Here is a 27069-nt window from a genome sequence, read left to right on the forward strand (position 1 = left end):
AAGGGAACGCTTGAGTATATTGTCTTCCTCGAAGATAATCCAATCGGTTAGAGTTCTAAAAAGTAAATCGTACGGTCTACAACTAAAGCTGAATACCATGTTATAGCCACTGCTATTGCTGAACTCAATTAGGTCACCTCAAGGAATTCAACATCAACTCCACTTTTACTCTTACAATATATTGTGATAATATTGGAGATACCTACTTATGCGCTAATCCAGTATTTTACTCACGCATGAAACACATTGTCATCGACTTCCACTTTATGCGAGATCAAATTGTCAGATATTAACTACGTGTTTCTCATGTACATTCGACTGATCAACTAGTAAACTCACTCACGAAATCTAAAGCTCGCAAACTATTTTCATTGTATCGATCTAAGATCCACATCCTTAACAGAATCTCAATTTTATAGAGGCATGATAGCAAATAAAATTTTCTCAACTACACGAGGAAATTACGTTGATCAATTGAGAAAAATCCTTTCTTCCAACATATATAAATAGAAATTATATTAAACTAATTTGCTTTCTCGTTTACAATTCAAATAATCATATATTATATATGATATCCCTATAGGTGTCGACCCCCCCACCGATGCCACGAAACGAAGCTCGAAAGTCCATAAATTTGTTACAACAGCACCATGTATCAATAACCTAAAAATTACCAACATGAGAGCTGCAATTTCTACTGCATTTCACTATGTCAATAACGTGCAGGTATTGGTACATCAACCGATGACAAAAGCTTACGGTCATTGCAATATCAGAGTTACACAATGGAGCATCAGAGACATGCTCTCCCCCCTGATTCGCTGACTCGAATAATTATTCCACAAGGTGATCCAAAAAACGTTGATGGTACACAGAAAAATGAACTCAGCAGCATACATCTCGATCTCTACAACGTGGCCAGCGGTAACCCAGCAGTGGTGAAGTAAGAGGCAAGATCAACGTTCAGGTCATCGTACATGCTCAAGAAGGGATGTTTCTGGATGGGTAAATTGCAATGTTGTAAGTGAAGGAATCGATAATGCAAGTTTTCTGTCCCTTTGTTAGGGAAAAAGACATGAATTACGGTAACAGTGTGACTTACCAAAAGCACCTGCGCAGAATTTCTTTCATTTGGATTTTTCTGTAAACTGGAATCATTGCATATTAAAGTATCTTAGTAGAGAATCAAAAGATACAGTTGAACACTTCTAAAAGTGAAACAGAAACAGAAAAGGAAAATCATACTACAACCAATCTGCCGTGATCAGAATGACACGAAATGACTATAATAATTTTTTTTTTTCACAAGTCCAAATTTTAGGGGCACATGTAATTTTCGTGTAAAATTGATCAATCATTAGTTCTTATTCATTTTTTTTTTCAATGTACCGTAACTTTATCAGGGCCCGAAAAAGAAGGAAGACAAAAATGTATAGACAGCAAAACAAACTCTTATTAGAAATTGGCAAAGATATCACGCACACTAAAGTTTTTCATTTTTTTCAACATACCATACCTTATCCTAGTGTTCTTTTATGAGTAACAGTTTATCAAGGCCCGAAAAGGAAGGAAGACAAAAATGTATAGACAGAAAAATGAAATCTTACTAGAAATTGGCAACACACACTGTAAAGTTTATTCCCTAACCGGCATTTCAACTAGATGATGAGGTGCATGAGCACAAAGACAATGATCATATTTCCTATCAAACTAGGAAGTCTGATAATCTCATTGAGAAGTCTGTAGTTTTCAGGAGATAGCACATATCTAAAGAGATGAGAATAAATGCCTAATATTGTGCAGGGAATCTCCACATGGAACATATAGAACTCGGTGAAGTTACAAGATTGATTACCTAAGCACATCAATTGTTGTCTTTAGATAATAATGGATGGTACAAAAAGCAAGGCAATTGGAACTTTAAAAGCTACAGCATTAGTAAACCTTTAACATATAATGATCTTGAAATTTCTATGATGTCCCAACCGAGAAAATTTAGCAAGGATGACCCCTATCAATATGATGTCTTAACTTCATGTTCACCTATGTCCTTGCTGCCCGATTCTTAAAAGTTACAAATAGCTGTCAATACTTTATCGAACAGATCTTAATTCAACGATTGAACAAAGCAACATTGACACCTCATGATTTAAAGGAGTGCATCAACCAAACTATGTTTACCTTAAATAAATTCGAATTATCCTGAAATCTATGGAACGGTAACTTTAACATATTCAAATATGGAACAAGAAACATTTGAACTTGAATAGATAGTTCCTCAATGGAACAGTAACATTAACATATTCAAATATGGAACAAGAAACAGATGGAAGCTCATCATCAAAAGCAGGCAGCAAGTTTCTCCTTCCAAGAAAGAAAGCAGCAAAAGTTATATAGAATTATAAGCAATAAGATTTCATATCAATATTGGCACATTTTAGGGTTAATGTGAGGCAGCATCTTTACCATTCAGAAATAAAAGAGGAATACTCTGCCGAGAACTGATCAGGAGGTGCAAAAGGTGGTGGCTGTTCAACAACTTCTTCAAGAAGCTCATAGAAGCTATCACAAGGCGGGTAAGGAAACTGACCAGTAGCACATTCCAGCATAATCAGACCCAAGCTCCAAATATCACCTTTGTGACCATGTTTCTGTCCAGTAATTCTTTCTGGCTATCAAGGCAAAAGTTCTAGCATGAATAAAGCCTCAAAGTTTCAGAGATGTTAATTTACAGAACAGTTTGCTGATAACACCAAAACAAGACAAAATAAGATCTTGTTGCAAACAAAGTACTAGCAGTTCTAGGGACAGATACTTACAGACATATAGTTATAGGTACCAGTAAAGGTGTCACGCTGACCCGAGGAGCTTGCGATTATTGCACTCACACCAAAGTCGGATATCTTGACTTCCCCGCTATGATTGATCAAAATGTTTGATGGTTTCAAATCCCGATGAATTATGTGCTTCTCATGGTGAAGATACTTCAAACCATGTAGCACCTGCATGAAGAAAGAAAAATGCTCAGGAAGATGATGACTGCCATTTCACTGATGTGCTACAATAGGTCACATAAGCATTGATTATTGGTGTTATTCAACACTGACCTGCTTACAGATTGCAGCAAGATATGCTTCTGGAATTGTTTTTACATTCTTCAGAAAATCTGCAAGTGAGCCCCCATCCATATACTCCAAGACTATAGAGATCACACCATTGTCATAAAAACACTGATAGCATACAACCACAAAAGGGGACCTGGTTGATAAGTTTATCCTAAGTTCCTGGGCAATCTGTTTCCGTATATTCTCTTGAATGTTCATTTGTATAACCTGAATGCTAAAAGGCGTTAGGAACTTCCAATTGAACTACAGAACAGGAGAACTATGTAAAAAAAAAAGCACCTGGAAATAAGTGAAAAGCATAAAAATGTACTAAAACTATATGCAGCATGCAACAACTCGAAATAACAAAGATAAGTGAAATCAGTTATGAGAACTTAATCTTCTAATCCTAACTACAGAAACAAACAAGGAGATATTGAGCATTCTCTGACACAGAAGAGTTTCCAAGCCATTCCAATAACTAAATTGTCACCAAGACAATGGTATCTTCCATTTGTCACCAAGCTATTTCAATGCACTCCCAAGGGTAAGCTCAGTTCGTAGGATGTGATGGGTGTACGGGAGCAAGATCACAAAATACCGTCCAACAATATAGACAAGATGTGAGGGCATTTCAGTCCAGACTTCAACCGAGAACTGAATCTTGTGCAAAATAGGTGCAGTGGGTTGCATGTACAGGAGCAAGGCAGTGTTGTATGTCAAAGGCCACTCATAAAATTCCCAACCAAAGACAGAAACAAGGTCAAAGAACAAGTTTTCTTTATTTTGCACAACGAACATAAATTTAAAATAGAAAAAAGAGTCTTCAATAACTCAAAGTGAAACCCTGTGGATGAAGCTCCTTTTCAGGACTTTAAGAAGTCTGCAAATGTCTTTCTCTCCTTTCAGTGGTTGATGTGGCTCCGTCACAAACATTCAAGTCAGTAAAAGAAAGACAACATAATACGTTGGTAAAAGTAGAACTGACAAATATCCATATCTCATATCTGACATAAAATGAATGTCATGATAGCTGATGCTATACCTTGACAGCAAAAAATTGGCTGGTCCATTTATGTCGAACCAGTTGCACGATTCCACCATTACCCTTTCCAACTACTTTAACTGCATCCAAGTCAGCCAAACTCAATTGGTCGTCCACTGAGTCAGCCAAACTCAATTGGTCATCCAATGGTTTTATGGGCGGTGGCTGCATTAAAAAACATAAGCCATACATTGAGACGGTCCATAATGATCTGTACTCCACAGGCCAGGTACTTTGCAAAGGAATGGTAACAACAAGGATATTGGTAGAAATTTGACAGAAGAAAGAAATTGTTACGCAGAACTTCTAATTATGAGAATGCAAAAGTCAATTTTGACATGTGTCACCACGAAGAAGAAAAGATGCCATCTACTGTACATAAACTGAGACCTTGATTAGTCCCATGTCCAAAGTGGAACAACGGTTATGAAGGTATACAAGAGCAGTTAGGCAAGTTATCAATAGCTTTGCCTTTAAACATTTTTTGATCGCATAGTTAAGGCTTTGGTTTTAAAATGGCTAGTGGACTATCATATGAGATTGTAACAATTAGTATCAAAACAAGCAACCTTAGAACCTAAACAGTAAATCTTAATTTGACTTCCTCAATTGGTAAAACTATTTTTAGAGACTTTCATGGGTCCAATATTTATGTGTCAGAATCAAGTTGCAAAGGAAAAAGTTACCATTGCCCAATCTAGCTTTTGTTGGCTCAATATCGTTGCCAAGGCCTGATTAATGGGTAACTCTCTGGCTAGATCAAAGACTTTAGCTCCAGAATAATTTTAAATTTCGATCAAACAAATAATAAGCTCTATCAGACTTCCCAAGTACAATTTACATCTTAGCGAGCAGGGCTGCGAAATCAACTACAAAGCAGATAGTGCAACTCATTCTTGTTGTGTGCAGTGTGAAAAGAGAGGAACTCAAAAGGCTCCAATTAACATTGAACAACTATTTTAAGGAATCCAATAATTTTTAGATCAAACGAGATAAGAATACACAAAGGTTATTATACATATATATATATATATATATATATATTGCAGATACTATAGCTATCTAAATCTTTGTCACCAGCAATTCCTTCCAGCGAGTTATGTCTCAGAATTTCACAGGGATGAGTGGAAACCTTATCATGGTAGGTTCTTAGTGACTTAGATTTTTCGGTTTTTTTATGGGTGAAAGAAGACACTCTCAATAAACTTGTGAGAAATTAACATGGCTTTAGGATCGAAGAAAAAAGAAGATGAATGTTGGAATAGCAGAGAGGAAAAGGGAAAGGGGGAAAGGAAAGGAGATTGACATGTTACCCGGTCTTCCTCGCTCTGCGACAGGATCCGGAGCCCGTCCTTGTTGACAAGAAGATCCCCATCCTGGAACGTACCACTCTGTGTCCTACAAACAAAACACAAGAAAAGATGCCAAAAGAACACCAAAAAAAGATCAACAAAAAGCAAACGAACAAAATCGAGCAGGGAGTAGAGATGGAGAAGGATGACTACAAGAACTTGCCGATAGAAGCCTCGGGACCGGGAACGGACAGCTTCAGCTTTGGGTTACCACCAGGCCCTGACTTCCTCATCGGGACGATCAACTTCTCCCCTCCTCTCACTCTCTCGATCGGGATGCGGGTGGTTTTGGGCAAACTTTTCTTGGGTGGTCGGCGGATCGGAGCCTACGGCGTGTGATGTCGCACGAGTTCTATCTATTCCTCGGAGAGTCTTTAATGGAGACGGGGAGAAAAGTCCGCGGGCGCATTGGTCCGCTTCGTCTTCGGCTTTTACGTGTAGCCTCAAAGTGAGTTGGGTGTTCGTTACCAAAGAATTTTTGTCTATTTCTTTTAACCAAAAATTATATATATATATATATATATATATATATATAATTAATAGTTTTAATTTTAGGTTCAACTAAAATAGTTTTAATTTTTGTCTATTTTTCTTTTAACGAAAAATTATATATATATATATATAATAGTTTTAATTTTTGTCATGTGTTGGTGGAAACAAAAAAAAAGATTGAAAAATAAAATAATACCACACTATTCAAATACTAAATAAATCAGAAAAATATCGAACAAATTTTTTAAATTAGAAATTTTAACAATTTTTTTTGAAAATATTATAATATTTGAACCATTCCTTGATATAGATACTTTGATTTTGGGATCCAACCAACCAAAATCAATATGTCATATATTAAAAGTTTGTTTTGTATATCATATTTTTATTATAGTTTGTTGACCTATTTAGAAACTCAAATATCAGAAAAATAATATATGGATCTTTCATGTTTTAGTAAAAATAAAAATAAAAAGCTAAATTATTTATAAATAAATTAGTAATTTAAAAATATAAAATTTTAAAAAATTATTATAAAGGTCCATTTGGTTACAATTAATTTAAAAAAAAATTTAAAGCATTTGGATTATTTCTTGAGGTTGATATTCTGATTTTAAGGTCCAACCAAATTTTGGGTAGTATATATCAACAATTGACTTTTTTACGTTCATACTTTTACTATAGCTTATTGACCAATTTAAAAGCTAAATTACTATAAAAAAAAAAAGAAGAAGCATGAAATCATCATGATTTGGTGAAAATAAGAAAAAAAAACAAGGAAACACTAAACTTTTCAGATTCTGAACAAATAAAAAAATATCTAAATTAGAAATTTTATTGTAGAGGTTCATATGCTTGCAATTTCAAACTTCTCTAAAAATTTTGTAGCATTTAGACTATTCCTTGAGATTTATTTTTGGGTTCAACAAAAATCAATATATATCATATACCATGAGTTAACTTTTGTGATCATACTTTTATCGTAGTTTGTCGATCTATTTAAACGCTCAAATATTTAAAAAAGAAAAAAAAAACTAAATTATTCAAATTTTGAATTAATCATTAAAAAATATAAAAAAATTTATAAATTAGAAAATTTGTTGCAATTGAAACTTTTATAAAAATTTTATAGTAGTTGAACTATTCGTTATAGTTAATACTTTAATTTTAGGGTTCAACCCAAATCAAGGTAAAGTTGACTTTTGTGAATTTATCATAATTTTTGGACCTTTTTATAAGATCAAACATCAAATAATATTGCATAAATATAAATTTTTATCTTAGCTTATGTCATTCGCTTGTGGAATCTAGAAATATCTATAGAAATACTGTATGATTACTTATCTAATCACTTCCTAAGGAAATATTTTTTATTCTTGATAAGATTGATATTCAGAAATTAGGTGAGACAACATCATCTTCGGATCGAAGCTAATTGTCAAATTGGCTCGATTTTGACACTCGTATCATATACTTGAATGACTATTGCGATGAAGAACATATATGATAATATTGAGCTAAGTACTTGCTAATTATACGAATGCTGTCAAATAATGAGAGGTGTTAAACACACTACTTTCTTACACTCAAGTTAAGATTATAATTGTTCCTATAATGATCCTATTACCAAAGCCCCAAAATTATTTTGTATATACAAACGATGCAGAGTTTAGCCAAATTGTTGAATTCACTTACAGGAGAATCCTCGTCTTCTCTTGATAATAACTTATAGAGATCAAAATTTATTTTCCTGACATGAACTTAAATACCAGGTACATATATTATCACCCCAGATCACTAACTTTACAGGCATGCAAAGCATGGACACAAGAACTTCTTAGCTATTACAGGATCATTAATATATAATAATATCCTGCACAACACTGGGGTGCAACAGTTTTTTTAAATAAGTTCTGCAAGTATTCTTTTTCCTATTACATAAAAATCTTGGAAGACCATTAGTTCGTTAATCAACTTGTGTGAACTCCAGTGCGTTGCCATCTGGGTCTCGCGTAAAGATCGCGGGCCTTCCCGAGCGACTAAGTGTGTAACTGATCCCTGAAACCAGAGAGAGAATATGTAAAGATTTTGTCAGTATTGGACAAACAAACGAGTATCAGAGTTCAGTGACCTGAGGTTAAGTCGGCAGAGCAATAGCCTGATATTCTAGTAGCAAAACTATAAAAATACAGTTGTACTATTTGTTCGAATTAAGGTTCATCTGCAGTAACTTGATCAGTTTCTGCATATAATTACAGTCAGGACTAATAATATATGAGAGTCATCATTGAATTGTTTTGAATTCAAGGTGCATTGTCAAGTGTCAAACACCACTGAAACCTTATAATTATTAGTCATGGCAAGGAAAACATCTTGCATGGGACCACAAATTGGGAAAGAACAAAAGATTATGCAAAAGCACATATCAGGATTGTCAGGTAAAGATAGTTCGACACAATTTATTATCAGAGTTACCGCTAATTCTGAGAGCGAGACTACATCAGTCGTGATCTATGCAATCTGCTATTTCCGTACAACTTAAATGTGAAATATCCACTGTTAACATGTCCTCAACAAATTACTACATAGAAACACAACAAAGCATGGTTATAACTGAAATATTCAAATATAGAGCTTCTCAATGAACACCTACCAGCTTTATCAAATATTGCTTTAAGCTTGGAAACATCTCGAATTGCAATACAAGCATGACGATCTCGGCCACCATGCTCAGGGCGTCCTGTCAAGGGATCAGGATTTGGAAGCTCCATCAAATGAATCATCTCGGAACCCACCCAGAGCCAAGCGCCTCTATATGGAAGTTTTTCGTGTGGCCTTGCTTTATTAATCTCAAGACCTGATTTTGTGATTAAAATGTCAGATAAAACTAATGGAATGAATATGCCTGAGCTACAGAGAATGAAGAATGACATACCAAGAAGGTCCTTATAAAAAGCAAGTGACTTTTCAAGGTTTTCACAAAGCAAACCAACATGGTGAATGCTGACAACTCCATAATCTGTATCTGTGCATCATAAAGGAAGTTCCTTCAGAGAGAAAAATTAGAGTAGGAGACACATGTAATTCGTAGGATATGGACGTCATGTCCAGGAGATGATATCTAACATCTGAACTTTGAAGTTTCATTAATCAAGAAAATAAGAAAAAACATTGTAACATAAAAAGAGCAACACGATTGTGAACTAATCATAAGGGTAGAGGATTCAAAGTAACATTTCCAATATTTCCCTCATAGACTTTGATTTTGTTTAGTGGTGAGTTGTATAGCAGCTTACACTGCATACCTGTGCACTTATAAGAACCTCTGATCATGTAGATGTGATATATGATATTGGATGGTCAAACACAGTGTTGTGTTGTGATATAGCTCTATTGCACGTAAACATACGACTTGTACCTGGTTAATGAGAAAGAACTCAGCTGGAATTGGGGTGTGACAAACTGACGTTTAGCATAATGTTTTGACACAGTTGTTTACCATACCATGTCCGACATACATAATCTAGAGTATTAGCGAAAACACAAGAACCTTACATATAATCTAGGATCAACAACAATTTGTTCCGGCAATCCTTGATGATTCTATTGTAAGCCTTCGTCTTAGTCCCACAAAAGGAGCTTAAGACTTTTTAATGTTGCTAGTCTTCCAAATCCAGATGCTGATATTGTCATCCCAATCATGCAAGAGTATCCAGCTAGACAAAACTCCTTAGCTAGATAATTCATTATCCTTCTTCCAGCCATCTTACTTCTCCATCAACATTATTGCTGAAACTTCAGTTACCTGAGCCTAATTGTCTGTCTATTCCCCTCAAATCTCAAGTAATTTTAGACCTCTGTTAAGGCATCCTCCGATCATCAAAGGACCCTCTCCAATTTCTCAAACAAGACAACTTGCCCTCCTCTAGCTGATATATGCAGATCCTAATATCGATTTTTGGTCAATTTTTCGGACAACATATGTAGATAAAAGGCTCTTCTTGAACGCATGCCATGAGGAAATAATCAGATCTGTAGAACTCTACAATGAACCTACCATCAGCATCCTTGGCTACTTCATTGGCGACAAGATCCTTCTCCGCCGATACCATGGCTTTACCCACCGAACGGAATCGATGATTCTTATCTTCTAGGGCAATCGAGCGGTGGCGACAGGCTAATATCAGAGTGGGGGCTTTGGAGACGAGGATTTTATGCCTCGACTGTCGAGAGAAGACGAGAAAGATATCATCTTTGCCTGCTTAAATCATTCAAGAAGACGAAGTGGATCGTCGATCGACGCTTACCGGAGCCGAAGGAGGAGAGAAGGGGGACGAGAGGCACCGGATCGCCATTGTTGCGCTCGCGACCGCTCCTTGATTTCCCACCAAGATATATATGTGGAAACGGAACCACGGAACACAGAAACATATACTGAAGGACACGATTCCCTCACACCAGGGAAGCGCCCTTCACCTCCGGTGTGGTCCACTATTTACCGTGAAACGGTTTCCCAATCCTCTCCGGCTTTAATTGGCTGTCGCGTGGTTGTAATGGTTGATTATGAGGAATTAAGGTAATTAATATTAATTTCTTTCTAAAAAATAAGTAATTATCCAAAACTAATTTGATTTCTCATATATCACATAAATTTTCCTTTTTATGTCACAAATAATAACATACGTTTCATAAATTGCCCAAAAAGTTATTATTTCATAGTGCTAATTATTATTTTCTTTATTTCCCATTATTATACATATGCTTAACTCAATATTTAATTCATATAAATTCCTATAAAATTATCTTTGGAGTTTCTGTAGTTGAAACAAATGTCAGAATTACAGCTATTTTTGTAAGATCTGACCATTTCTGTAGCCCATTCCAATTTTGTGGAACTATTTAGCTTGTTATGACCTCCATTGATCTCTATCTTCCTTGTTCTTGCTAATCATTTATTGTAAAATTTCTTTGATGTTAAAACTATGAAAAGAATCTCATAATTGGTTAAAAAGAAACTCATATATAGCCAATCAAATTATTGAACCAACCAAATCTTGTCATCCATGGAAACAAGGCCACCTTGGTTTGACCAGAAATTTATCCAGTGTTGCAAAAGAGATTTAGCATTAAGAACTGAAAGAAATACATGCACAGGTACTTAGATGCAAGAGAAACCCTAGCCTAGGAATGGGCATGAACCAGTCCAGGATCAGGAAACAATCCAAAATCTACTTTTGGCAAGCTAGTTTACAAGAAGTGGTTGTTTCTTGAGGTTAAAGACAAGAATGCAAGCCACTTGAGCATTGCTTCACCATGTTCACAATGTACATCACAGACCCAAGATTCAGCACCAGGAAGAAACTATCAGATAAGATAGGCAATTTGTATCTTCTCTATCCTTAACTGCAGTGTAAAGCTTTCAGGAAGTGAAAGTAACAAACTGGAGAAAGATTTCTCAAGATGTACAGCCCAGGGGAAAAAGGAAAAGTCATGCTATGGTGAAACAACCTCTATGGGCAGCAGCAATTGCACACCACAGATGTATGGCCTCTCATCTCGCAAATGATCTTAGCTTGCGATTTCTTTGCCTGCAAAAGATTCAGAAAGTAACTAAAAGTGGCATCAAATACCCAGAACTGGCTAGTCAATATACTCTTCCTAACCGAAACAAATCCTTCTTTTCGTCAGCTAATGACTCCTCGAATGAGATATCAGGAAGTTCTGCAGACTCGTCTGGTTCAGCCTTCTGCTCCATGCTTGGGCTAACCTCGAAGCATCTACAGAAGCATGTCAGATGGACTTTAGAATCACATGATCATTATGGTAGAACGTGACTGAAGAAGGATGTGTCCGTATATTTACATAAGCAGGTGAGAGGTTGAGTTGGTCTTGAAGTAGATTATGAACAGTTGCATCTTACTCTCATATCCTGTGTACGGTCCATAGTTTGAAGATCTGCAGGCACAGAAAGATCCATCCTACTGGACGTGCAGAAGAAAAATACTAGCTGCTTGTGGTCAACCAAAAATTTCTTGTATAACTGTTGGCAAAGACAATCAAAAGAAGATCTGTCGACTTTGTATAGTAATGCCTTCTTTATTTTAAAACTCCTTTGAACAATCTCAGACCTGCAGAACAGAAGATGCATGATATCTTCTAATGACATAGTAACAATAAATAACAGCAAGCTACTTGGCTACCTGTAAAGTGACGACATACTTGTGCCGCAATTCATTTCTTGCCTCGACCAGACATTTGATGAACTGACCAACCTACATAAAAGAATCCTAATTATGCTTGTGTCTTCAAGACTATTGCCTTGCACCACACAATACCATAAGCATGGACATAGCAGCAAAAAGTGACAGCAAAAAAAGAAATTATAGTTCCACATTATGAGACGATAAAAAAATATCAATTTGAATGCACGTGTCCTTGTTCATCCAAAAATAATTTTTCGCTACATGTGTTCACAGTTCACACATTCAGATGTTGTTAGATGTAACAAATCTGGCATCACTGAAAACCTTCTTTACCATTTGATGCACCATACACTCACAATCATCCAACTCGTAGGTCGATGCCCGTGAGTGAAACACCTTCCCATGAATTGTCTGTCCCCAAATATATCCAAATGTTTAATGTTGACGATAAGCAATTCTTAAACCAAGTATTTAGTTCACATTTAGGAAATATCCAAGTATCACTTTCCACTAGGTTTCCAATAAGAAAGTGGTATACAATACATTTATGGTTGAAGATTATATCTTTCAAGTGCAAATGTTGTATACTCCTTTTTTTTTTTGTGTGTATTTCCTCTAATAAAGTGCTAGGGCAATGGAAAATTTGATTACCCAAAAAGCATCGAGAACTAAAGAAAGAAATAAAATCCCCAATTTTAATCTTCTGGCATACTAAATCATCTATATAATTAATTAATTAATCAATTATACAAATTTGAGCCTCAGGTCTCCAATGGCTGGTTCTCTTATTCCCCATCTTCAGTACATGGAACATCATGCAAATGGGCTGATGAGTGCTGATCCCATAACTCTTCTCAATGAATCGATCTTTTAGAATATAAATGATTAAGCTTGTAACTCACATTTACTAGTCAATATAATGAAAACACTTACTAGTAAGTGTGAGGACTTTCCATAAACAATGCGAGGTTGAAACCTATGTCATCTTACATATTTTCCTTAATTATTTGTACAGTGACTGTTAAGGGTGAAGAGTTACCCAATCTTACAACTTCCTATGGTTAGGTGTTGTGTTGGGACTTTATGGCTTTGTTGTTGTTGTTGGCGTGGTTGTATGAGCGTTGTGTTGCAACAATTAGTAAAGAAGAAAATTCCTGGATTCCACAGAAAAAAAAGAACTTGAGATTAAGATGTTCTGTGAATGAACCGACAACCGGATGGAATCAATCAACATCAGAGTGGTAGAAAATCTCCAGCAGCATGGCATCAACAACATCTCCAATTTGTTTCTTACACGACAGCAAAATATCATATCCTATAAATTTGTGGCCTTTATTCTCTTCTCCTCCAATTGCAACATGGATTGACGACCTCAAGCAAACTAATTCATGCTCTTCACTAAAATTTCTATGAGAAACACGAAAGAGAAAGGTAAAAGTTCGAGGGGGGAAGCAAGAAAACCCGAGCTATCGTCAATGTCTTAGCTTTATTCGGCTTGACGATCTCATCATGATGCAGCTTGATCTTCCTCTGCGTCGAGCTCGCGGACTAGTAGAACAGGTAAATGCACCCCGTTTTTCCCGCCTCCCGCCTCTCCCATTCCATTCGCCGTCGTCGCTGCGACGTCCCTCCCCACCCTCCGATTCTCAGAGATACTCCACCATATTCTTCCTCGCCTTATTCCTCCGGCCCTTCTCCTCACTGCCCGCCGGTTGCTCCGTCGCCTCCTTCTATCGGCCGTCGTGGCCATCCCGGGTAGGCAAGGGTGGTCTCCAGGAGGGAAGGCCGCCGCAGCGGAGGTAAAGGAGCTCTTTTTCTTATATATATCTGTATGTGTGTGTGAAATTAACATTCGGAAGAACAAATATGCTATTTCAAAGATTTGAAAGGGTACATTTGCAAAAACAACAAAACAAAACCCTCGCTGGAAGAGAACAGGAAAACAGAAAGGCCAAAACAGAGCAACCATGAAACGGCACAAAGGTTTGGGCGGAGGAGAGAGAGAGAGAGAGAAGAGGGATCGGAGACATTACCGGAGAGGGACTCACGTGCTCTTGGGTTTCTTTGGACGCAGGGAACTCGAGGAAGAAGGCGAAGATAGTGGTTCCCCCTCCCTCCTCCGCGCCTGACCCTTCCCCTCATTCTAAGCGGTCTCCGCCGCCGCCTCTCCCGCCGCCGCCCGCTAGGTTGTTCCCCAACTACCCTTCGCCTTTCTCGACCTCTTCGACCCCTCTCCCCCCGCCGTCCATGCCGAGGAAGAGCTTTCTTCGCCGCATCCTGCCGCTCGTCTTGGTCGGCTCCGCAGGTCGCCTTTCCGTGCTGTTTTCTTGCTTTCATTGTTGTGAATTCATGTCATTGATCACGATTTACCTTTTTCTTGCCACATTCAATATGCTTTTTCTTGCTGGTTTCCTCATCGGTTTTCGTTTTTTTTATGCCTTTGAATCGAGCAAAATGAATCTTGCTTTCATTGTTGTGAATTCATGTCATTGATCACGATTTCTCTTTTTCTTGCCACATTCAGTATGCTTTTTCTTGCTGGTTTCCTCATCGGTTTTCGTTTTTTTTTGTCTTTGAATCGAGCAAAATGAATCTTTTTAGGGTTTTATTGCCATATTTTATACTCAAAACAAAGCAGTTGAATTCTAATGAACCGAAATACGGAGGATCCGGCTGAACCTTATCTGCTACTGCAAATTCGATTATACTCAAAACAAAGCAGTTATGCATCAATTCGATTATACTGATTATGAATTTTAGTAACTATGCATCACTAAAATATGTTATGCATTTAGCTGATATATTATTGTAATTAATTGATTTTTGCACTAGCTCCTTACACCACTTCTATATCATGACTTTTGGCTAGTTAGTGTGTGATCTGGAGTGGTGTTCTTGAATATGGAAAGCTTGACTTTTCAAGATAATGTGTTGAACCCTAGGTTTTGTATAAGGCAAAATACTGAAACAAGAGGAAGGCTTCATCGAGCAAGGCAATTAATCTTCTCTCTTGCTATTTTTATTGTGATTGACAAGTTGAATTACATGCATCATAGCCTAGAAACAGTGGGCATTGGTGTTACCCTGGGGTGTTCTAGAAAAATTAACTATAGACAAGCATCTATAATGAAGCATCAGGATGATAAATTTGAAGTAAATATAACTGTTATTGAATTGATAACCATATGCTAATGATGTTGGTCAGTCTAGTGGGACAGAGATCAATGGCATTTGAAAGTGGATGCAGTTAACTTGCCATCTGTTGCCTAGATGTCAAATTTTAGGCATGTATTGACAATATCAATTAACGATAAAGTATATATTCTACAATTTTTGGAGGTATCAAGACTCTTCATTATTTCTCTGTTGGTGTTATTGTAATAGGTAATGAGCAATAAAATGTTCAATACCCAACGGGAGGACTGGAATGTGACATTTCTGTAGCCAAGTTTCCGTTCGCCTTTTGGAGAATCAGTTTATTTTGTTTCATCTTTTCCATTGGTCTACCTTTTCCAAAAAGTAAAAAAATTCTTCTGACTTCAGCTTGTCATACATATGAGTCGCTGTGAATTGAATGGAATTTGCCTTGCAAATCCTCTATTATAGATTTCAATCGACTTGTTTCTATTGTTTCCATTTGTCAGAAATATTCTTATTAATTATTATTATTTTTCATTCGGTAGCCATTTAATTATTCAGTTTATTTCTTTATACTATTATCTATAATATTTATATGAGATGATGATACAAGTCTAAAATGATTCCTATGATAGCTTAAACAAAATTGATTTTGTGGAGGTATGAACATCTCTTAGTATCTTCACCAGAGGTGCTGTGCTGCCTTGAAACAATTATGTATGTGAGTCAAACAAGAATGAACATATGGTTGTGATTTTCTTGAGCTTAATAATATTTATGCGATCTTGAACGAGCCTGACCTGAATATGATCTTAAGTTCAAGCTGCTTGTGAACACCAAACTATCCAAAGTAGGGTGGGACGAAAGGAGGGAGGGTTTAGAAGGAGGTGGTTAAAGAAAAATGATGGGGGAAGAGAGGAAGGTGTTAAAAAGTTTTTAGAGGGTAAAAGAAAGAGAGAATATATGGTACAATAGGAAGGGATTTAGTGTTTCTAACCTAATTATATAGCCTACAACTTAATCCCAACACTTGTTATCAAAGATCAAATATACATATGTATCACAGTATCCTTTTTTTCCTAAACCAAAATCTTACATAGTTAAACCTGATTACAGTACAAACCTGAGTTAGCTAAGCTTTTATGAATATAGTGTGTTTCTGATTGTATGTTAAGTAATTTGAGCATTTTTTAGCATGCCAATCTCTTGCATTAATAAGATTTCCATATCTCTCTGCTCATGTTGATGTGTGATACTAATAAGTAATTCTACAAAATGCAGCTTTTGCATATATGGCGACATCAAAGAAGATTGTAACAGAGAAAGATGGAAAAACTGGCCTAGAGTTTTCTTCTCTTCCACCTCAGAGTACAGAAACTACCAGTTCCTGATTGATCAGCCTATGGAGACTTTCCCTACATGCTTTTTAGTTGAAACCACTTGGTTTTCATTTGGATTGGAATTAAATATTGACTAATTAGACAAAAGGTTAATTTCGTTTAGATTTTCTGAGTCTTTTAAGAGTCAAAATTCTATGTTTGAGATTTGTGTGTGTGTGTGTGTATATATATATATATATATATATATATATACACCTCAGTGAATGGTCATCATTTGGGCGCTTATCACCTTGTTCCATCGAGACAGGAAACACGGTTTTTGCCTCGCACATGCCCACGCGGCTGTCTCGCGTTATGTCAGCGGGAGGCCTGATGACATCAGCTACACGCAGTCAAAATCGTGTTCCCTGCCTCGGCCGAGACGAGCGAGCTGACTCGATGACTTACTATTTAGGTCACATTATGAATAGCCATGTCGGCGTCGTCTTCTGGTTAAATGTGAAGTACTTTCTCCCACCATCACGAGAGAGAGAGAGAGAGGTAGGCATGGTGTGCATTGTCACGTAGCTCCCTGCCATATGACTCTTGGATTTGGGAATGCCCACTCGAAAGCTACATTTTGTTGGACGCACCCCCATCAATCATTGAGCCTCCCCTCCCCTCATTACCTCAGGCACTGTGACGGCGTTATCAAGATCGAATGGCGCTCCTCCTGCGTATCCTCTCTTCTCCTCTCATACAATTTGACTGCAGCTTCGCAGGTATGACCTAATGCTTCAGAGATGACAACGTAGTTTGTGTGTTAGCTGCAGAGCTTTGATCCAACAGGAAGAGTGAGATCTGACCACCGCAGAAAGGTAAATCCGCAGAGCTTTGATCCAACAGGAAGAGTGAGTTCTGACCACCGCAGAAAGGTAAATCCAACAACAATGACTGATGAGCCAAGTCGAGGCAGGAGGCTGCTCATGGCTCGCTGCTTGTCCCCGCATTCGATCAAATAGTGACAGATGGCAGGCAAGTCACAGGTATACTTCTATCTATCTTATGTGGGATTTAGTTGATGCCGTTTGTGGCAAGTTGGAGTATTAGATACTCTTGGGGATGTGCTCTTCGGTTCCTTCTCTTTACCCCCCGCCACACTCTCATGAAGTGGAAGTGTCACGTGAATGCCTTTCTGCTCCTCGCTGGTCATCGTTCTTTGTTTGTTTACCATATAAACGGGGATTTGACCCTCTTCCTCACGCTGATTGATCCGTCCTTGCTCTATGATAGCTCATTGTTGGTTGGTCTATGGTCCCTATACGCACTGTGGAACAAATTTGTTTCCCTGTGCTCCTTTGTCCTCTCGTCTCCTTTCAAGTTATCGACACTCTCTTCCGGGAAGGACTGCAACGCCCCTACTCCTATCCTCTCTCACCTTCCTGTCTCTCCATGTCTCCGTTCAGTTTGAACCAGTCACCTACTGTCCCCGTAGAGGAGGGGGAGAGAGATCCTGGTCAAGCTTCTTCCTTCTCATGTCCCAGCTTCTTCGGTAGCCGCCATGATCCGAGAGCATATCCTTGCATGGACCGTCAAGAGGTGAGGCATTCTTGCACCAGGGACATAGATCGCGGCCTCTTCTCATGCAATTTAGCATCTTATCTTTTCTCTGTAGCCCAAGGAGCGGTTCCTGCCTCATCCAGTCGACAGCAAGGACGATGGTACTCTCAAACTCTCTCTCTGCGATCCCTACGTTACCGAAGAAGGTGTAGTGGCGGATAGGGCTGGTCAATGGATGTCCTCCAAGATGCGATTTATGAGGAAGATGATGAATTCGAGTCACATCGTTGTGAGCAAACAACCGAGAGGAAGCATGCGAATTACACCTGACGACCAAAGCCGATCGCACCGATTAGGGTATAGCGGGAGCAACCAAAGCAACAATTCCCCGAGTGGTATCATCAGAGTCTGCAGCGATTGCAACACGACCAAGACTCCTCTGTGGAGGAGCGGTCCTCGTGGCCCCAAGGTAATTAAGTACCACTCGATCCATCGACACTGTTCTACGTATCCATCTATCTTCTTCACATATGCGTATGTCTTCGACCCTTTACATTGCGTTGCATGCATGGTGCAGTCCCTCTGTAATGCGTGTGGAATACGACAGAGCAAGGCGAGGCGGGCGATGGCGGCAGCAGCCCCAAACGGTGGACTAATAATCCCCGCAACATCTCCGGCTAAAGCGCCAAGACAGGAGAAGATAGACATCGATCGAACTCTCCCCTTCAAGAAACGGTGCAAGATTGATACTGCCAGTAGTAGTAGCAGTAGCAGCAGCAGCAGTACTACCACTACTACTACTGCTAGTAGTAGTAGGAAGCATTGCTTTGGCAATGTTACATCGAGCTCAAACAATAGTTCGGCAATCCAAAGGGTCTTCCCGCAGGAAGAGAGGGACGCAGCGATATTGTTGATGGCTTTATCTTGTGGCCTAATTCGGAGTTGAGTGTCTGTTCTTTTCTTGTATTTGAGGTGTCATCTAATAATAAATAATCCAGATTTGTGCTACTGTGTTAGCTGAGAGAGGAAGAGTGAAATGAAGTTATGGAAGAAATAAGATTATTTTTTTGGGAATTCTAATGGATTGTTATTCTTAAACATTTCCATTTCTTTTCTTTTTCTTGAGAAAAAGCATATGCTAAACCATCATGACATGAAACATCACATACAGTGATGTGAAATTAAGGCAGCACTCCATTATATAATTATGTCAAGATCATTATACTAACTAAACCTATAATTACTGATAGATGACAATTGAATGTAGACAGACAATGCAATGTGGTGGCATCCCTTAATTTGCAGTAAAATTGTTCACTGTTTGAAATGATATGTTTTACCACAGATAAAAACATTCAAACACCAGTAGAATCTTTCTAGTGGCCTAAACCCCTAGTTGTGCTAGATTTTGAATCTTACAAGATTCATACATGTTCCAACAATCCAAAGTTCAAAATGACCAAAGTAAGAACAAGACAATTAGTAGAGATTAAAATTTATTGTAGCTTTTCTTGCTAGAAGAAATTAAAAAAAAAAAAAGAGAGAGAGTTGCACGTTGTATTATGAACTATATGTTATTTCTCACTCTATTTTAATAATTTAATAACATCGATGCTACCTATCTATGCTCTGATATGATATTCCATTCTCTCATGGAGCATATTGTTATCAACTTCTATTTCGTTGAAGATCAAATTGTTAGACTTCATCAGTTATTACAAAATGTGTTCCACTCTCGTTATTCTAAGATTAATATTCATGACAAAAGTTCAATCGATATATTTACCAATTATATCTTCATCGTATCAATCGATATATTTCATGAGCATGATTGAAGAAATTGGATGTCATTCTACTGAAACAAAACATTACTCTCTCAAGAACATCTTGTCATTTGCATGAAACTAATGATAAAGCATATTCAAATTACCATAGCAAACAATTAAATTTCTTGAAGGGAGAGCAGAAGAAATGTGATATCTACTCTTTTCAGATCGAAGAGTCCACAATAGCATCAACCATGTCTCCATATAATGATGCTTCCTGGGTCTGCTTGTGTCGGCCCACAAGGGCCTTCTCCCTGTGGCCATGCATGTAGCTTCTTCCTTCACAGGAAGTGGAGGAGAACATGACTGACTGCTGATTTGACAGATTACTCTGCGGTTTGTACCACCACCATTGAACTTGCTTGTCAGCAGACGGTATTGGGTCAACACCTACTGCAGGAAGGTCAAATATGGTTTGACAGCCGTGGCATTTAAACCTCCAAGACCGGCGTTGCATGAGATGAAGAAGAAGAAGAAAGCAGAAGAAGAAGAAGAAGAAGAAGAAGAAGAAAACTCCATGTTTTGGGCCTTTGGCCAATTGGGTTTTGTTCTGGCATGACAGGGGAGCAGAGAGAGTCGGCAGTCAAACTGTGACTCGAGGAGGCCAGAGGACATGAACCCACAGCCCCGAGCAGGCACAGGGTACTGCCGGCTCTGCTTCCTTTACTTCTCCCCTCGGCCAGTGAGATCTCGGCACTGTGCTGCTATGCTATGTTCACAAGAGATGGCAGGGATGGTACGATGAGGTACTCCGTATTGAAATCTTAGAACCATGAAACCGATGTGCCATAAAGGAGGACACTTGCGATATGGACAATGGACTTGGGGAGTAACAGTGGAGGCAATTAGGGTGGTCAAATCACAAGCTTACTTACATACATCATCAGCTTTTACTCCCACAGACGGCACGGCACCCCTGTCGGTGCACAGAACCTTGGACCTGGTCAACCCCGCAAGATCCATCCAATCTTGGTAGAACACCATTTAGTGCTCCCACACAGTGGCAGCAACAGCTTTTTTGCTTGCTTAATGCTGACTATGGGACTTGTGGTTGCTTTCGTAGGGCACAGATTTGTAATGAACTACTTGTCCACTTTATCTCTCCGTCTGATTCCTGTCCTCCTCTTAGCTCCAGTCCACTTTGCGTGTGTGCAGAGAGATGATCCATCTATATCCCCAGCTCTGCAGCTGTGGGACTCGTTTTCCATTCTTAAATCATGTCGAGGAGATACCGGAAGCCCACCGATCGAGTTCATCCGCCATTAACTATCAGCAAATCTGATGCAGTAGGAGCTGGTGAAATCATTCACTCTGGAATTAATACTGATGCCCGGTTGGGTGAACGGCAATCTAGTCGGGAATCTCTGTTCGCCCCCGCTGCTGGGCCAATCAGCTCGCGGGATTGCTCGCCCAAAAAGATCTGAAAGGAGAGCATCTTTCTTTCGGTGTCAGACATGGAGTAAGCGGAGGAGGGGTGGGTGTGGGGTGAGTGATGGATGCGGAAGAGGGGGGGCGGCGGTGAGAGCTGATATGGTCACATCATGCGTTGATCTCCCAACTACCCTGTACAGCCACCTCCCCTGTTCCCCTGTACCGCCTGTGACAGCGATGGGTTACACGGGCGGGCGGAACAGATCAGCGAGCGTGGCAGCATCAATTGCACGATCAGTAGACCGCAACCATGACAGGGAAACAAGGCGCGGAAGAGGACGAGATGTGCAAAACGTAAAAAATGTTCCGTTTGTTGTGACTCCAATGTGAGCTCACGCCCCACCCCTCACTCACGCAGAATTCAGCAGGCCGTGACAAGACAACCTTCGCCTTTGAATCAGACTTGTTCTTCTCCCTTCTCTCCTGCTGCTGCCCTCTGTTACCAAGCAAGCATCTTCTTCGTCCTCTGGGGATGAGGATGAAAAGGTGTGCCGGCAGACAATGCCAATCCACGGGGTGGAGTTGAATTGGACCGGTCATGTCTGTCAAGCATCACAAGCCTTAAGCCTCAAGTTAAGGAGGTGGTAACAGTCGGATGTATTCACTACGGCCATGCATGTGCAGAAGCAAGAAGAGGATTTGCCAAAGCGAGAAAGTGGCCGGAGACCTCAACCTGACTCAATTTGTTTTGCGCAATCGGAGGGGGCAGTGAGCCTGTGCAGAGAGAAAAAGTTGCTTTTGGGTTCGGTTGGGTAGGGTAGGGTAGGGTAAATCCCAACCCCCCCGAGAAGAAGATCAACCCTTCCCTTGTGGCATCATTATGACTCGCATTACTCCATTACCGGGCAGCAGTCGAAGCACAGCAACAAGCGGGGAGAAAGCAAAAAGGGTGGCGATCTATATTGGGCACCACAGGTGGGGTGGCGTGGGAGGTGGGGCTATCTCATTCTATGTTGATCGTGTGGTCATCCCGTCTGTGTCGGACTAAGAAATCATAGTTATCGAAACCGAGAGGGAAAGAGGGAGTAAAGGGTTTGGGGAGGATGATGGAGGGAGGTGGGTGGAGAGAAGATTTCTATTGAATGGAGTTGGCATGTGTGCACGAGGCGTGCAGCTGCGCTTGCAATCTCAAGGACTTGCGGCACGATACAATCATAGACGTGGGGGCTATGCATTAGAGTGGGGACTGCCAAAGCCCATTCAAATGGGCCTTGTACTTTAGCTTCTCGAACGCCAAACTCTTTCTCCGCCTCTTCCTCCTCCTCCTCCTCCTCATCATCATACCCATTCATCGCTCTCCTTCTCTCCTCTCCGAACTCCTCCTCTTTTGGTCGCCACCTACGTTATGTAACGTACTAAGCGGTTCACAGGACCATCAGCAGGATCGGATCCTCGGAAGATGGACACGTCGCTGGTGCTGTGGGCGGCGTCGGTTACACTCTTGGCGACGGTGATCATCGCCCGGACATGGGGGATGAAGAGAAGCGGCCAAAGAGGTCATCGACTCCCTGCAGGATCCCGGGGTTGGCCTCTCGTCGGCGAGACCCTCCAGTTCGTGTCCTGCGCCTACTCGCCTCGGCCGGAGAGGTTCATGGACAAGCGGACGCTCATGTACGTGATACGCACACGCCACCTTAATTATTGGCCCTGCTTGCACGATTGGCCTCCTCCACGCTGCCGCCACACGGTGGCCGCTACGCCGCATCGGTCGCTCCGTCTTGTGATTTTATGTGGAGCGGCTTAATTTGGTCATCGTCGCAGGTCCGCTTAGATTCCCGGCTTTGTCTGTGTACAGGTACGGGAAGGTGTTCAGGTCGCATCTGTTCGGCAGCCCGACGATCGTGTCGACCGACGCAGAGGTCAGTCGGTGTATCCTGCAAAGCGATGCGAGGACCTTCGTGCCGTGGTATCCGAAATCCCTCACGGAATTGATGGGGAAATCCTCCATTCTGCTCATCAATGGCAACCTCCAGAGACGAGTTCACGGCCTCATCGGCGCCTTCTTCAAGTCCTCCGACCTCAAGGCTCAGATCACCAGAGACATGCAGAGCTACGTGCAGGAGTCCATGATCAATTGGCAGGATGATCAGCTCATCCGCATCCAAGACGAGACCAAGAAGGTGTGTGTGTGTGTTCTCTTCAACCTCTCCTCAGTCCCCCTCCCCTTCATTATTTCCACGCACACGTGCACGCCCGTAGCGCCACATGCGAGGCCTAAGAATGGCCACAGTAGGTGAATTCAATGAGCCGGAGTTGGGCCTGTATATCATTTATTGTTCCTTGTGGATCAGATAATCTTCCAAATACTAGTCAAAGGGTTGATTGGATTGGAGCCGGGAAAGGAGATGCAGTTGTTGAAGCAACAATTCAAAGAATTTATTGCCGGGTTGATGTCTTTGCCGGTGAAGCTGCCCGGGAGTAGACTCTACAGATCACTACAGGCAAGTCTACCGCCTATTCGTTCAGTCATTCATCGATTCGTTCCATGGCACAGCGCGGCCAATAAATGAGCGTTGCGTTGAGGCAGGCAAAGAAGAAGATGGTGATGCTAATAAAGAGCATCATCGAGGAGAAGAGGATGAACAAGTCGGGATGCGCGCCGCGGGATGTGGTGGATGTGCTGATCAACGACGCCAGCGGCCAATTGACGGACAATCTGATATCGGACAACATGATCGATCTGATGATACCGGCCGAGGATTCCGTGCCTGTTCTTGTTACACTAGCAGTCAAGTACCTCAGCGAATGTCCTCTTGCTCTCCAACATCTGGAGGTACCCATCGAGAAACCATGCTCATTAAGCTTCAGTTCCACCACCACCACCACCACCACCAACGTCGTTAGCAATCCTGATAGCGTTATGGGTCGTGGGGTTAGAGTATGTCATCGAACTATATCTGCTGTGAATGGATAACAGGAGGAGAATACGCGGCTGGAGAAGAGGAGATCGATGCTGGGTGGTGAACTGCAATGGGCCGACTACATGTCGTTGAGCTTCACGCAACACGTAAGTTGGATTCGGCAGATGGATAGAAGAAGGTGTGGAAGTATGGAGAAGGTGACTGATGTATGGTAGGATGGAACAGGTGATAACGGAGACGCTACGTATGGGGAACATAATTAGCGGGATCATGAGGAAGGCGGTGAAGGATGTGGAGATCAGGGGGCACTTGATACCCAAAGGCTGGTGCGTGTTCACGTACTTCCGATCGGTACACCTGGACGAGAAGCACTACGAGGAGGCGTACAAGTTCAATCCATGGAGGTGGAAGGTGAGTGTGCGTGCGTGCGTGCGTTGCTGGTGATGGATCCATCGCCCACCTGCCTCTCCTTCGCACAACAGGGTGAAGAGGGAGGGAGGGAGGGGGGGGGGGGAGGGGGGGAGTCGGGTGTTAGTCAACCTCATGCCCAATTGCTTTTATTGCTGCTAGATCTCCTATCATCCTTTTGCTTATCTTTATCTGAGCGCCTTCTTCTTCTTCTTCTTCTTTTTCTTCTTCTTCTTCTTCTCCCCGTGGGCGCCCCACAGGACAAGGACATGAGTTCTTGTGGCTTTACTCCTTTTGGAGGTGGGCAAAGGCTGTGCCCTGGGCTGGATCTGGCCAGGCTGGAGGCTTCCATCTTTCTTCACCACTTGGTCACCAACTTCACGTAAGCATAGCCATCAACCCCTCTTCTTCAGATTCCTCTTACTCGGTTTCTTCTTGTTCTTTCTTCTTTGCTGCTACTTTTGTTGCGTTTTGTTGTACTACGACTGCACATCTCTCGCTGCATATCATTCTCGCTTGCATGCATCATCATCATCATCGGCAAACATTATGCTCGGTCACACGTGTGTGTGTCTGCGGGCTAAAATATGGAATGAGTTACATTGATGTTTTCCGCTGCTGTGGTTTTTATCTACGCCTCGAGTATTTCTGGTTTCTGGGATTTCCGCCAAGGATGTGAGCCATGTACACAACATGTCGGCACACACCGGTGCTAATGCATCCACCGCAGCGGCACACACGTGTGCTGGAGTCACTGTCTGCATTGCATCATCACGCATGATAGATGAGTCTGATCCGCCTCTTGTGTGTGTGTCTGTGTGTGTGAGAGACCACAGGTGGGTGGCAGAGGAGGACCACATCGTGAACTTTCCTACTGTAAGAATGAAGGGGGGAATGCCCATCCGGGTAAGGAGGAGGAGCTGATGCTATGCAACAAAATGGTAACCGGGGAGGGCCTCAGTCTTCTTCACAGGTATGAACTCCGGAGGAGGAGGAGGAGGAGCAGAGGAGGAGAGAAATAATGACGGAGGGAGGGAGGTGGGACGAGCAAAGGGCTGTTGGCTTTATGGCCTCATGGGGTAAAAAGGGGGTGGGGAGGGGTGGGAGTAGGGTAGGATGGACCACCACCAGTGGCCTGTCAATTTAGGGTGGGACGCCACACAGACTGAAAGCTCCCATAGGCTGTAGATAAATACATACTTTTTGAGCATAGAATAAATGATTGTGTACAGAGGATGATGAACGGAGGCCATGTCACACGGTCGTAGGATCACAGCCCCAACAAAAGAAATGAAAGAGGTGAAAGGAGTCTGCGGCGGAGAAGAGATGCGAGGGGTTTGACCGGGGTAAAGCTGCTTTTGGGAAGACGGAGGGGAAGGGGGAGAGTATGCAGGGCCTAGAGAAGGGCTACCAAAGCTAGTATAGTCTCATTGCGAATTCCAACCCTCGGCTGTGCTGCTCCTGCTGCTGCTGACAAAAGTGGAGGTGGAGAGGACACTGAAGTGGGGTTGCTTTCATGCGGTGGGGATCGTGGCAAGCCCATGCACTCTCATCCATCTTGCTCTTGCGTAACTTTCACAAGCAGAGGTCCAAAAGGCTCCGAGCAGCATCTCCTCAGACCACCACCGCTGCCTTCCTACCATCTCTTCATGGCGTTGGTGATCCACCAGGTTTGTAGCCGATCCTGTTGCAAATGTGACAAGGGTGGGTGCCATGGTGCAAAAACACTGTTGAGGGGGTGAGTGCGAGGTGTAATAGAGCACAAGGAGGCTCATTTATGACAGCCAACCATCCAAGGCATGGATGAGAATTGCCTTGCAACTTCACCGAGGGTCTCTCCGCCGCCTTGGGGGTCTCAGTGGCTTGTGAGATGTAAGACTGAGATCAACGATTGCCATATGCACCACACAAATGAAACGTTCGGGTTGTGTTAGTAAACCTCCACTGGTTTCCATTTCCATTACCATTTCATATTATGATTCCTCAACATGTTTTTCATTACCATTCTCATCTCTAGCAGATGTGTTAGTAGGCATTTCCTTGTTGTTTTCACAACACATCAACAAGAATATATTCAGCACCCACAAAATATATCACCACTACTTAGCACAACTTAATGCCAGTTCTTTTTGTTCATCGGACCTTATAGAATGACCATATAATTGTATTTTTGCGCACATTAATAACTATGCAAGCCATGACATGGCCAATCATGAAAAATAATAATATAGAGTTGACTCTTCATTAGAGAAATATCACTGTCATTGAGGACGAGAATCTCTTCAAAGATATGGAGGTGGTAATTTTTTTTTGGGGTCTTAAATATCTAT

At 41.0% G+C, this 27069-nt stretch overlaps 4 protein-coding genes and 1 long non-coding RNA gene across 11 annotated transcripts; 2 read left to right on the forward strand and 3 right to left on the reverse strand.

Annotated features, from left to right (window-relative positions):
• Nucleotides 1-679: 679 nt before the first annotated feature.
• Nucleotides 680-5914, reverse strand: LOC135625392 (mitogen-activated protein kinase kinase SIPKK-like). Of its 2 annotated transcripts, XM_065130134.1 has the most exons (8): nucleotides 5655-5913; nucleotides 5463-5547; nucleotides 4150-4314; nucleotides 3108-3332; nucleotides 2820-3002; nucleotides 2467-2672; nucleotides 1103-1148; nucleotides 680-997 (listed from the first exon to the last, which is right to left on the reverse strand). In XM_065130134.1, exons 1-8 carry the CDS (start codon nucleotides 5732-5734, stop codon nucleotides 908-910), a joined length of 1080 nt encoding a protein of 359 aa, XP_064986206.1. In that variant the 5' UTR covers nucleotides 5735-5913; the 3' UTR covers nucleotides 680-907. The 2 variants fall into 2 exon arrangements, with proteins under 2 accessions (XP_064986206.1, XP_064986207.1); XM_065130135.1 differs by lacking the exon at nucleotides 4150-4314 and having other exon boundaries at nucleotides 5655-5914.
• A 1835-nt stretch (nucleotides 5915-7749) lies between these two features.
• On the reverse strand, nucleotides 7750-10457 carry LOC103969387 (uncharacterized). Its single transcript, XM_009382896.3, has 5 exons — nucleotides 10301-10457; nucleotides 10051-10216; nucleotides 8929-9018; nucleotides 8647-8850; nucleotides 7750-8051 (listed from the first exon to the last, which is right to left on the reverse strand). The coding sequence occupies exons 1-5, from the start codon at nucleotides 10346-10348 to the stop codon at nucleotides 7960-7962; spliced, it is 600 nt and encodes a 199-aa protein (XP_009381171.2). The 5' UTR covers nucleotides 10349-10457; the 3' UTR covers nucleotides 7750-7959.
• Nucleotides 10458-11346: 889 nt separating this feature from the next.
• LOC135625394 (uncharacterized) lies at nucleotides 11347-13570 on the reverse strand. 2 transcript variants are annotated; one of them, XR_010492039.1, is made up of 5 exons: nucleotides 13236-13570; nucleotides 12194-12265; nucleotides 11856-12121; nucleotides 11657-11770; nucleotides 11347-11581 (listed from the first exon to the last, which is right to left on the reverse strand). It is a non-coding gene; the product is annotated as an uncharacterized LOC135625394 (long non-coding RNA). The 2 variants fall into 2 exon arrangements; XR_010492038.1 differs by having other exon boundaries at nucleotides 12194-13570.
• A 450-nt stretch (nucleotides 13571-14020) lies between these two features.
• LOC103969389 (protein CYTOKININ-RESPONSIVE GATA TRANSCRIPTION FACTOR 1-like) lies at nucleotides 14021-19287 on the forward strand. Of its 3 annotated transcripts, XM_065130136.1 has the most exons (7): nucleotides 14021-14179; nucleotides 14271-14501; nucleotides 16616-16822; nucleotides 16982-17699; nucleotides 18120-18252; nucleotides 18329-18682; nucleotides 18791-19287. In XM_065130136.1, exons 4-7 carry the CDS (start codon nucleotides 17611-17613, stop codon nucleotides 19157-19159), a joined length of 945 nt encoding a protein of 314 aa, XP_064986208.1. In that variant the 5' UTR covers nucleotides 14021-14179; nucleotides 14271-14501; nucleotides 16616-16822; nucleotides 16982-17610; the 3' UTR covers nucleotides 19160-19287. The 3 variants fall into 3 exon arrangements, with proteins under 3 accessions (XP_064986208.1, XP_009381174.2, XP_009381173.2); XM_009382899.3 differs by lacking the exon at nucleotides 18120-18252; XM_009382898.3 differs by lacking the exons at nucleotides 14021-14179; nucleotides 14271-14501; nucleotides 16616-16822; nucleotides 16982-17699 and having other exon boundaries at nucleotides 17719-18252.
• Nucleotides 19288-22579: 3292 nt separating this feature from the next.
• On the forward strand, nucleotides 22580-26747 carry LOC135625395 (cytochrome P450 90D2-like). Of its 3 annotated transcripts, XM_065130137.1 has the most exons (8): nucleotides 22599-23081; nucleotides 23266-23590; nucleotides 23762-23911; nucleotides 23998-24243; nucleotides 24388-24477; nucleotides 24557-24742; nucleotides 25000-25121; nucleotides 25576-26747. In XM_065130137.1, the coding sequence occupies exons 1-8, from the start codon at nucleotides 22870-22872 to the stop codon at nucleotides 25661-25663; spliced, it is 1419 nt and encodes a 472-aa protein (XP_064986209.1). In that variant the 5' UTR covers nucleotides 22599-22869; the 3' UTR covers nucleotides 25664-26747. The 3 variants fall into 3 exon arrangements, with proteins under 3 accessions (XP_064986210.1, XP_064986211.1, XP_064986209.1); XM_065130138.1 differs by lacking the exon at nucleotides 25000-25121 and having other exon boundaries at nucleotides 22580-23081; XM_065130139.1 differs by lacking the exons at nucleotides 24388-24477; nucleotides 24557-24742 and having other exon boundaries at nucleotides 22592-23081.
• Nucleotides 26748-27069: the final 322 nt, after the last annotated feature.

The sequence above is a fragment of the Musa acuminata genome, chromosome BXJ2-10 (genome assembly GCF_036884655.1).
Source record: "Musa acuminata AAA Group cultivar baxijiao chromosome BXJ2-10, Cavendish_Baxijiao_AAA, whole genome shotgun sequence".
NCBI lineage: Eukaryota > Viridiplantae > Streptophyta > Magnoliopsida > Zingiberales > Musaceae > Musa > Musa acuminata.